Source organism: Colobus angolensis, unplaced genomic scaffold (genome assembly GCF_000951035.1).
Source record: "Colobus angolensis palliatus isolate OR3802 unplaced genomic scaffold, Cang.pa_1.0 Scaffold236, whole genome shotgun sequence".
Lineage (NCBI taxonomy): Eukaryota > Metazoa > Chordata > Mammalia > Primates > Cercopithecidae > Colobus > Colobus angolensis.
In genome coordinates, this window is record NW_012115555.1 from 262,729 (window position 1) to 273,176 (window position 10,448).

General features: G+C 48.2%; 3 protein-coding genes across 10 annotated transcripts in view; 1 reads left to right on the top strand and 2 right to left on the bottom strand.

The window, feature by feature from the left end:
- The window catches only part of DDX39B (DEAD (Asp-Glu-Ala-Asp) box polypeptide 39B), a 12,855-nt gene extending 8,567 nt beyond the window's left edge, over positions 1-4,288 (bottom strand). Inside the window, exons 1-4 of one of the 3 annotated variants that reach the window (XM_011944677.1) lie at positions 3,784-4,288; positions 2,149-2,361; positions 982-1,109; positions 598-690 (exon numbers count right to left, since the gene is read on the bottom strand). In XM_011944677.1, coding sequence (XP_011800067.1) covers positions 598-690; positions 982-1,109; positions 2,149-2,359 — 432 coding nt within the window. In that variant the 5' untranslated portion in view covers positions 2,360-2,361; positions 3,784-4,288. Of the gene's footprint in view, positions 1-597; positions 691-981; positions 1,110-2,148; positions 2,492-3,783 lie in introns of all 3 variants that reach the window. The other 2 variants (XM_011944676.1, XM_011944678.1) reach the window with 2 other exon arrangements.
- Positions 4,289-6,225: 1,937 nt separating this feature from the next.
- Positions 6,226-8,583, bottom strand: ATP6V1G2 (ATPase, H+ transporting, lysosomal 13kDa, V1 subunit G2). Of its 3 annotated transcripts, none has more exons than XM_011944675.1 (3): positions 8,367-8,583; positions 7,849-7,949; positions 6,226-7,333 (listed from the first exon to the last, which is right to left on the bottom strand). In XM_011944675.1, the coding sequence occupies exons 2-3, from the start codon at positions 7,906-7,908 to the stop codon at positions 7,160-7,162; spliced, it is 234 nt and encodes a 77-aa protein (XP_011800065.1). In that variant the 5' UTR covers positions 7,909-7,949; positions 8,367-8,583; the 3' UTR covers positions 6,226-7,159. The 3 variants fall into 3 exon arrangements, with proteins under 3 accessions (XP_011800065.1, XP_011800064.1, XP_011800063.1); XM_011944674.1 differs by having other exon boundaries at positions 6,226-7,291; positions 7,927-7,949; positions 8,213-8,583; XM_011944673.1 differs by having other exon boundaries at positions 8,213-8,583.
- The window catches only part of NFKBIL1 (nuclear factor of kappa light polypeptide gene enhancer in B-cells inhibitor-like 1), an 8,588-nt gene continuing 6,713 nt past the window's right edge, over positions 8,574-10,448 (top strand). For 2 of the 4 annotated variants that reach the window (XM_011944668.1, XM_011944669.1), the window contains exons 1-2: positions 9,316-9,500; positions 9,912-10,188. In XM_011944668.1, coding sequence (XP_011800058.1) covers positions 9,444-9,500; positions 9,912-10,188 — 334 coding nt within the window. In that variant the 5' untranslated portion in view covers positions 9,316-9,443. Of the gene's footprint in view, positions 8,709-9,315; positions 9,501-9,911; positions 10,189-10,448 lie in introns of those variants that run through there. The other 2 variants (XM_011944670.1, XM_011944672.1) reach the window with 2 other exon arrangements.

The window sequence follows — 10,448 nt, forward strand, 5'->3', positions numbered from 1 at the left end:
ATTTTTTTTTTGAGATGGGAGTCTCACTCTGTCACCCAGGCTGGAGTGTAGTGGCACAATCTCGGCTCACTATAACCTCTGCTTCCTGGGTTCAAGTGATTCTCCTGCCTCAGCCTCCCAAGTAGGTGGGACTACAGGTGTGTGCCACCACGCCCGGCTAATTTTTGCATTTTAAGTAGAGACAGGGTTTCATCGCATTGGCCACACTGGTCTCGAACTCCTGACCTCAAATGATCCACGCCTTGGCCTCCCAAAGTGCTGAGATTACAGGCGTAAGCCATTGCGCACTTGGCCAGAATCCTCAATTTTCACACACCCTTGGAGCTGTTTTAAAGTTTCTGGCTTTCTCTGCCACACACTTCCAAAATTATCAAACTGATAGAATTCAAAGTCAGTATAAAGCAGTAAGAAAAGAGTGGTCTTGGTTAAGCATCATTCATAGCCCAATTACAAATCCTCCTGTTACATAGGATCTTAACACTGTTAAACCATGGCAAACTAAAACTTCTCCAAAATTAAAGAGACTACTGGCCTACAAGTTTCTTATCCCTCCAACTTGCCACACTCTCACTCTCAGGTCTCTTTACCTCGGCTTACCTTGACATTGGGCATGTATTTAGAGAAGCGCTCATATTCCTTGCTGATCTGAAAAGCCAACTCCCGAGTGTGACACATCACCAGCACAGACACCTTAGGCAGGAAGTAGACCAAAACATACCGTGAGTGTAGCCCTTCTTCATCCCCTCTAGGGAAGTAACTGTGACAAAAACACACCTGGGCCGATAATAAATGACTTCAATTCTGTGATCTAAATCACAAACCCCATGCTTGGACAGAACATTCCCCACAGCTGTCAGGTTGTCAAGGGTAACCAAGGTCACATGCTCATGGCTCCGCAAGCATCATGTAGCTAGGACAAAAACACCCTTCCCTTATAGTCCTAACCAAAATCCCTTCCCCAGCACTCTCCCCAAAATATACCTGCCCAGTAACTGGCTCCAGCTGTTGCAGTGTGGCCAACACAAACACTGCTGTCTTTCCCATGCCCGACTTGGCCTGGCACAGGACATCCATTCCCAGAATGGCCTGAGGGATGCACTCATGCTGGACTAAAAGTAGGGGGGGGAAGATAAATTAGACTTCAGTCTCCAGATAACTCTACAAACTTTTTCATCATGCCAAGCCCATTTCTCACCACTCAATTCTCAAAGTCTAGTATTTACCTGGTTTTTGCCAACTTCCAGATCCTTTTTACCTCTCTCTGCTCAATTATATTCACCTCAAAATCAGACTCTCCTAATTGATCCCAGCTTTAGCCTCCTCCAGATCTAGGCCTTCCCAGTCCTACTAACAGCCCCCTTGCATCTACCAACCGCTCACCTTCAATGCTCCTGGCTCTGTCTTTATTTTTCTTAATCTGTAACAATTCATGACATCTGAATACCCGCTAAAGACCATTTCTCCTACTTAGGTTGCCATACTTCAGGTCACATAACAACCCGGGACAAAATGAAGGACTTGGTACCTGACCCAGAAGCCAGTCATCTCTAAACCAATCATAGAGGTTTCCACAGACCATAGTTGGCCTGGCCCAACAGTGGGAGACTACAGGTCCAACCAGGACCTTTCTGGAAATTTAAGATTACAAGTCAAATGACAAAATTAAAAATAAGCAGACAAGAAAAGTCAGTCACAAGAATGAATGGCAGACCTGGAAACTACTTTTAGATAATTAGCACTTTGGTGCTATCACGAAAGAAAGAATAAGCCTGTATAATTCTCCTCTATCCAAAATCGTTTTTGATACTTATCTCCTGATTTTTTTTTCCCCTCACTGTCGCCCCGGCTGGTGTACAGTGGTGCAATCATGGCTCACTGAAGCCTCAACCTTCGCCTGCTTAATTTCCGAACGTTTTGTAGAGACAGGAGTCTCCCTATGTTGCCCAGGCTTCTCCTGCACTCGAGCTCAAGTGACCACCCCTCCTGCCTTGGCCTCCCAAAGCGCTGGGATTACAGGCGTGAGCCCCTGCACCTGATCCTGATCTAGCCTTAAGTATAAACCTTTACCACCTGAGCAACGACAAACACATCTTTTTATTGTACCCTTAAAGAGCCCAATGAGCACTACATGCCCAAGAGAAAATTTACCTTCTGATGGATGCTCAAAGCCACAGTCGACAATGGCCCGGAGCAACTCTGGCTTGAGCAGGAAGTCACGAAAGCCAGAGCTGTGGATGGAGACATAGGAGCCCTTGACATCCTTCTTGGCAGGGGCCTCAGCCCCATCTCCCCCAGCTGCTGTCTCCACCTCATCATCTTCATAGTCCAAGAGCTCATTGTCCACATCGTTCTCTGCCATAACTGGGCCGGCAGGGGAAGACGGGAAAGGGGATCTGGATGGGTTCTCGCAAAACAGGTGAAAACAAGGGGTGAAGAGTAGGGGATTGAGGAACAGCAAAGGAAAATAAAGATACTATTTCTAACAGAAGAGCTGGGGAGGGAAAAAAAAAAAAAAAGCAAGACTTAGTCACGAGCAGAGCCTTCACCACCTCTTTTCCATTCCCAGTTCCCACTTTCCCTAAACTAGGAAACTTTTACATGGAAAGAAAAACAGATACACAACATAAAAACGAAAAGCAAATATAACAGAACAGAAAAAGCAGCACCAGCGAAAGTGGTTAGGACACAGGTTCCCAACAAGATTAGCAATCACAGTAGCGGAAACCAGAAAAGTTGGAAGGGGAAGACCAACTTATAAATTCTTGATCTGAAAGTAACAGTGAGGAAATATAATAGATAATAAAAGGTAAAATATGATTAATAACTTAGTAAAGTGGAAAATGGAGATGACAAGCAGAGTCCTGGAAAGTCCTCAAAGGAAGACTGCGCTTTCCCTATTATAATCCCACCGTTACGGATGCCTAATTCAGCAGCCATCAGTCAAGGGTGATAGATGAGGGTCATCACTGCGCAAAGCGCTCATCTTTCGAAAAGAAAACATCATATGGCCGCCGTCCACCTCCCATAGCTCTCAGCCTCCCACTTCTCAGTATCCTCCCCTCCGTTGTTTAAGAAAGCCTTGAGTAATTAGCATGGGGGGGAGGGGCGGTGCAAGACAAATGGCTCGGCCACAAAAAAAAAAAAAAAAAAATCCATGTCTCCACCCTCCAATAACAAAGTTAATAGTTGACAGAGAAAGGCAATCCCCGCCCAGGCTTTAACAGGATCTTTACCAAGTGGTCTCACATCACTGTTGCGCTACGAAGGTGAGACTCCTTTTGGAGAAACATACAATGACACCAATAGTAAACACTTGGAAGGCACTCCAAATTAACTTGGGCAAGTCAAGGTGAGAAAAATCCAACTGGGCCCAGAAACCGGCTCCTCCTCCCAGTCCCACCGTGGGGCCGAGAAAGGGCTCAAGAAAGGACAAGGAAGGTGATAAGAGCCCCGCCCTCCGCAAATACCAAGACCAAGGGACGCCTAGCGCCGCCTCTCATTGATGCTGAGGCCTCCAATATGAGAAGAACCCACTGGAAGAAGGGAGCAAAACGAACACAATGGCGCCGAGGGCACCATCTTGGATTGGGCCCCCCCTTAGCTTCCCTTCCTTCCCCCAAGAGCTCTTTGCTCTCGAAAGGGATGCAAGCTACGGAAACAGCGAACCAACTAGGCCCCAGAGACCAGACGATCGCCTGTGAAAAGGGTATCAGGAACCCATGTGACGGGATAGGTGCGGAGAAGCGCAGATGGCAACGGATTGTAGCGAACGCCAAAGCTTACCTAAGCAGGCAGAGCGCGTATGGCGGCAGCAACAGCGACGAAGGAGGGAAATCTGCCTTCACTTCCGGTTGCAGGCTTCCCTCTACTCCAGCCTCCCGCCTTCTTGGCTGCAAGAGCGCAGGCGCAAGGGACCGGAAACGGGGCCTTCCGCGGTTGTAGAGAGCCGTGCGCTCCAGGCTTGCCTTTGGAAAATGCCTGTCTGAAATTTGTTTTAAAACCGTTTCTAACTTCCCTGCTACCGCCAGTAACAAAAGGTATAAAGGAAACTAACGTCTCCTCCCATTTCTATCTTTCTTCTGTTGTCCTACTCCTCTCCATGCCTCTCATCTCTTCGTTTAGGTTTTTGCCATGCAGGTCTTCTCTCTAGGCACCCCTCCGTGGATGCGCGAGGAACTGGTGCGGCGAGGGCTGCGAGTTCCCACGGGGTCCTTGGCCCGGTAATGAAGGTGACCTGAGGGCGGCTGGGCAAGCACTAGGAAACGGCAGGCCCTAGCTGAGGGGAGGGGCGTTGCCCGACTCTTTCCCAGTGGTGGGGCTGGTGGGCGGTATTTTCCCAGAAGGATGCTGTCCGAGGTAGCTGATGCCCTAGGGCCAGAGAGGCAGGAAGGTGTTCTGAATCCGAGCCGGAAGAGGGGTCTGGATTCGGCCCCAAGTGTTAATAGTAGGGCTTGAGGGTTATACTACCTTCCATTAATACTGTTTTTGTTTTTGTTTTGAGACAGTTTCGCTCTGTCGCCCAGGCTGGAGTGCAATGGCGTGGTCTCGGCTCACTGCAACCTCCGCTTCCTGGGTTCAAGCGATTCTCCTGCCTCAGCCTCCCAAGTAGCTAGGATTACAGGCGCCCGCTACCACGCCCAGCAAATTTTTGTTTTTTGAGTAGAGACGGGTTTTCACCCATGTATGACCTCAGGTGATCCACCCGCCTCGGCCTCCCAAAGTGCTGGGATTACAGGCGTCAGCCACCTCACCTGGCCCATTAATACTGTTAATTCGAGCAGAATGTTCTTGGCCTCGCCCCAACAGCCCCATTGTTCAACCTGGATTTTTTTCCTGAATGAAACATTTGCCATCCCTGTCTTTGAGATGGGGAGCTACAAAAGTAAGACCTGATGTCCTGCTGTGTAATAAAACAACAAACATTTGACCCTCTCCCTGTTAGCACACTTAATCATTTAATACTAAGGAGTAGGTACCGTTCTTGTCATCTTATTGACAGAAGCAAAGCAACATATCCCAAGCTGGTGAGGTTACAGCCAGGATGCAAACATCTCTAATTCTCTATTGTATTCTGCCTCCCTGCTCAAAGAATCTGGTTAGTAAATACACTACAGGTCACCTTATTGGTTCAAATTCTTGGTGAAGCAAGCTTGTCTTCAGTGACAAAATGAAGTAACTAATTCAAGAATAGTGTCATAGAAGGTATTTTCCCAAGTATCATTCAATTTATGCAAAAGTATCAACTGCCTCCCTTGTGCCACATGCTGTCCTAGGTTCTGGGGACACAGCAGTCAACAGCCCTGTTCTCACAGTGTTTACATTACAGAGAAGAAAACACATAAAGACAAATATAATGTCAAGTATCGATAAGTGTTCGGGGTCCAGTGGCTCAGGCCTGTAACCTAACCCTTGAGGAAGCCGAGGCCGAAGGATTGCTTGAGCCCAGGAGTTTGAGACCAGCCTGGGCAACAGTGAATCTCTACAAAAAATTTTAATATTAGCCAGGCATAGTGGCACTCACCCGTAATCCCAGCTACTCAGGAGGCTGAAGTGGGAGGATCATTTGAGTCCAGGAGGTCAACGCTGCAATGAGCTGGAACTCCAGCCTGGGCAACACAGTGGGACCTTGTCTCAAAAAACCAGTAGCAGTAAGTGCTAGGAAGAAAATGCAAAGTAAAGGGGCAAACAGCACTTGCTCCTACATTCCAGCTTTTCTCTATAGTTGCCATCTATAGTCCTCAGATTCCCAAATGAGGAACCATGTTTCTCACTTTAGAGAAATAATAAAGTACTACTTGTTCTTGTTTCCCCAACACGTTTCAAAGGATAGCCATTTGGGCTGTTTAGGGAATATGTAAACAAAAAACAAGAAAGTGACTGAAGGCCAGGCACAGTGGCTCACACCTCTAATCCCAGCACTTTGGGAGGCCGAGGCAGGTGGGTCACTTGAGGTCAGGAGTTTGAGACCAGCCTGACCAACATGGTGAAACCCCATCTCTACTAAAAATACAAAAAAAAGCCAGGTGTGGTGGCACACACCCGTAATTCCAGCTGCTTGGGAGGCTGAGACAGGAGAATTGCTTGAACCCTGGGGCGGAGGTTGCAGTGAACCGAGATCACGCCATTGTATTCCAGCCTGGGCAACAAGAGCAAAACTCCATCTCAAAAAAAAGTGGCTGAAAATGAGAAATGATGAGGCAAAAGGAGGCTGCTTCAACTCACCAATTTATTTGCCAATAATTATTTTATTGATACTTTTTTTATTGTTACAATGGGAAGGTAAGGTGTCAAGGATGTAGAAAGGAAGGGCATGCATATGAGGGAACACAGTATCATTTTAGATCTTGGAAAACAATGAGCATCTGATAAGTCTCTGGGGAAATAGGAAAGGAGGAAAATCCAATAAAGAGAAAGATCAGCATAAGAAAAACAAAGAGAGCCTACAAAATGCAGTTATCTACCTGGAATTGTAAGAGAGGGGCTAAATGTAGTCATCTCCTCTTTTTGGAGATCAGAAGGTCTCTGGGAAAAGAGAAGAACCAATTATTCAGAAAATAACTAGGGTCACAGAATGAACAAGTGGAATTAGAGAGCCACTGATGGAAGTGAGGAAACAGCATATAGGTTTTGGCCAGTGAGCAGGTGGTGGTAATAGTATCACAGGGTTGCTAATTATTGAATCACTGCTACTACATGGCAGGAACTGTGCTAGACTTTACAGAATGATTCCAAATCACTGAAGCAACCCTCACAAGATAGGCATTATTATCATCCCAGTTTCACAGAGGAGGACATCGAGGCTACCAAGTTAAGTAGCTTGTCCTGGTTTCACAGCCAGCAAGCGACAGGGTCAAGAGAGGGACCCACATCTGCCAGATGCTGAAGCCAGGATGTTTTCCACATTCCTACTTCCCCATATTACAGATTTCACAGAGGGTTTAGGTGAGAATGACTTGGGAGTTTACAAAGTCCCAGTGAGGGTTAAAGAACAACAAGGAGATTCAGATGTGAGCAGGATATTTATAAGTGTCACAGGAAAATTATTGGATCCTGCCTCCCAGGATTTCTAGGGGATGGAAAGAAGACAGGGATTATGGTGGGAGGTGATTTTGATTGGAGAATTTCTTTGAGGGAGGGAACTGGCAGAAGGAGTCAGGCCCTAGGCAGAAATCCGGTAGTTGGGGTGGACTTGGGGCCTGACGTCGCAGACCATGCCAAGAAGCTGGGCCAGGACACGCTCTCGGTTTCTCTGCTGGGAGCTCTGCATGCCCTGCACCTGGCGCCTTGTAGCCTGCTCCACCTCAGCGGACAGGTTCCCCTGGGAACCCATGGCCTGGGGGGTAGGGAGAGGGGTGGAAGACAGAAAGGGAAAAGCAGAAACAGAGAGACAAGAGTCCAGGCATATGAGGGGAAAGATCCTGAAACAAAGCCTAGAAGAAAGGCCCTCTCAGAAGCCACCCCCATCCCACAGAAATATCCCAACACCAAAGAGATCAACCCTTTCCCCTTAGACCTAACATGCAACTTCATCCTAAAACAGACTGTAATATCCCCACCACCTCACCATCCATGACCATAAAACTCTACCCTCCACTATAAATGTTAATCATACTCCACATAGATGTTATACTTTACACAGACTGTGACATTCCACCCATAAGTTCTATGTGGCCTTCAAAAATCCCAGACTCTCTTACATATCATCACAAAGTTTCACCAATGTTGTGGTCCCTGCCAGGGTCCCCTCAGCCTCAGCCCTCTGCCACCATATTTTCTTGTTGAGTCACCCTTACACACTTCACAAAGTGTCTTGCACCGGGGTCTCATCCCAACTCTGCCTCAACTCACCGCCTGCTGCTTGCTCTGGAATTCCTGCTCTCGCTCTCTGCGGTATTGCTCCACCTCCATCTGTGCTTCCTCCTTTGCCTGCTTCAGTCGCCGGGCCTTCCCTGGAGGCAAAAGAAAGGACAGTGGGTGGGGTGGGCCCACACACACACACAATGTAATAGCAGGGGTTAGTCCCTTTCAGAAAGTTACACAGCCTTCTCTCAGCCACCAGGGGCCAGATTCTAATATCCATCCATTTCTTCCCTCCTAACCAACCTCCAGACCCTAGCTGTCTTCCCACCAGCCTTGGGTTTTCCCAAAATGTTTGCGTCCCCCACCCTCAATTTTCTTTCCAGACTCCTAAGGGAGGAAAGAGGAGACTCACTCTTTCTGGCATCTGCCACCTTCTCAGCTGCCCGCTTCTCAGCTTGCAGAAGCTGCTGGATACCCTGGGACTGACTGGCCATTTCTGTTGTTATGGCTAATGCTGTTTTGAATGCTGTCAAGGTACCAGATGGCTCCCACCCCCCACCGCTCACTTCTCCTCCTCCAGCTCGTTGCTACAGTCCTCCACTACCCCTGGGTCTTAGTGCTCCCCTGCTCACTGAGCCTACTGCACCAGGTGTCTCCCCCAATCCCATCCTCCTATTGATGACTGGTCCTGCTGTCTAGCACTTCTTGCTCAGGCAGTACCCAAAGGGGCCGCCTGGGAGCAGCAGAGACCAGGCCCAAAGCTGTGGGCTTATAACAGGTTAGTCATCCCAGTCGGAAAGGTCTAGGGATGAGGCAGGGGCGGAGACGGGGGAGTACTGGGGTGGGAGAAGGAGAACTTGATTGGTGGTATCAGAGGAAGCATAAAGGGTTGTGAATGGGTTGAAAAGGTAAGGATGTCATCATGCAACCTGTGTTGGGAAAAGAGCATTCTGGGCTTAATTCTAAACTAACTCTCTCCCTTTCTCTCGCTCTCCACCACCCCGCCCCCTCCCCTGCCTCCCGTTGTTAACATCTCTATCTTTTTCTACATATTTCTTAAGTACAAATTTCTGCATCTCACTTGCCCTATCCTACGATAGTCTTCTTCTGTCTTTTGTGTGTATTTTTTCTCTTTTTTGATCTGTCCCTGTAATTGGCCCACTGTGGTTTTTTTGTTTTCCATGTTTAATGTGATTTTTATCCTATCTTTATCTCCCGTTTTCTCTCTCTTCTCATCTTTTCGTCCATCACTGAACCATCTCCTCTCTCCGGCAAGTTAGAGGAGGCGGGAAAAAACCTCCAAATAACTCTCTTTTTTCCCTCCCCTCTCCTCCCCTCCCTTCCCCTCCCCTCTCCTCCTTTTCCTCGCCTCTAGTCCAGTCTTCTGGTTTCAGACGGACCCTTTAACTTAAGTTCCCTAGTTTCCCCCGGGAGATGTGGCCAAGAACCACTCTGTCGGGGCGGAACGACATCCGGTAACGCCCCTCACAGTTCACTTCCGCCCACCACCTGCGACTCAGCTTGCGCCATTTCCTCCAGCCTGGAGTGTCTCCGCCCTTCCCGCCTCCCGTCTCCGAGCTTCTTAAACACAGGCCTTGGGCCTACAGCTCTGGGGGTACTTGGGGGGGGCGGGGGCAGGTCTGATGAGTAACCCCTCCCCCCAGGTTCCAGAGGAAGAAGCCTCCACATCTGTCTGCCGGGTACATGATATTCAATTTCTAGATCATTATTGGAGATTATCTGTTACTTTTTAAAACTCAGATTTCTGCTGATAAAAATTTTCCCCATCCGGCCCTGTTGGGTTTTTTTAAAGTTCTTTGTTAAAAATTAAAAATTTACCTGGGCTCCTGAGCCTTAAACCAATTATTTTCCCTTTTCTCGAATTTTATATTAAAAAAATTAAATCTCTGATCCATCACCCCCCTCAAAAAAATTTTTTTTTTCAAATCTATCATCTGATAAAGTATCAGGGTTAGGATAGGCCTCATCTCTTGCTGAAGATATTAGAAAAAAACGGAATCAAAGGGAGAAACAACAGGGGATGTCAGAGATGGAGAGAGAAGGACCAGCCAAGGCTGAAGTCCTGACTGCTGCCTTTTTTCCTTCCTCAGCCCAAGAGTTCCATGGCCTCCACTTCCCGCCGCCAACGCCGAGAACGTCGCTTCCGTCGTTACTTGTCTGCAGGACGGCTGGTCCGGGCCCAGGCCCTCCTCCAGCGACACCCAGGCCTCGATGTAGATGCTGGGCAGCCCCCACCACTGCACCGGGCCTGTGCCCGCCACGATGCCCCTGCCCTGTGCCTGCTGCTTCGGCTCGGGGCTGACCCTGCCCACCAGGACCGCCACGGGGACACGGCACTGCATGCTGCTGCCCGCCAAGGCCCAGATGGTGAGTCTGCTCAGTGGGGAACAAGGTCATAAGCAACTGACCAGACCTGAAATGAAAGCCAACCAATAGTTGAGAATTAAGCTACTTATTTGGTCATCAGGACCTAGGGAAGGAGTTAACCAAGTTGGCATGTGGCTGTCATTTGTGCCTTTACATTCCTGAGCTACCATTGTCTGAAGAACCCAACATTCCCCAAACAGCAACTGGTCTTCAAATTTCACATCTGTTTAGATTAGTAGCTACTTTGTTTCTTTTTTTTT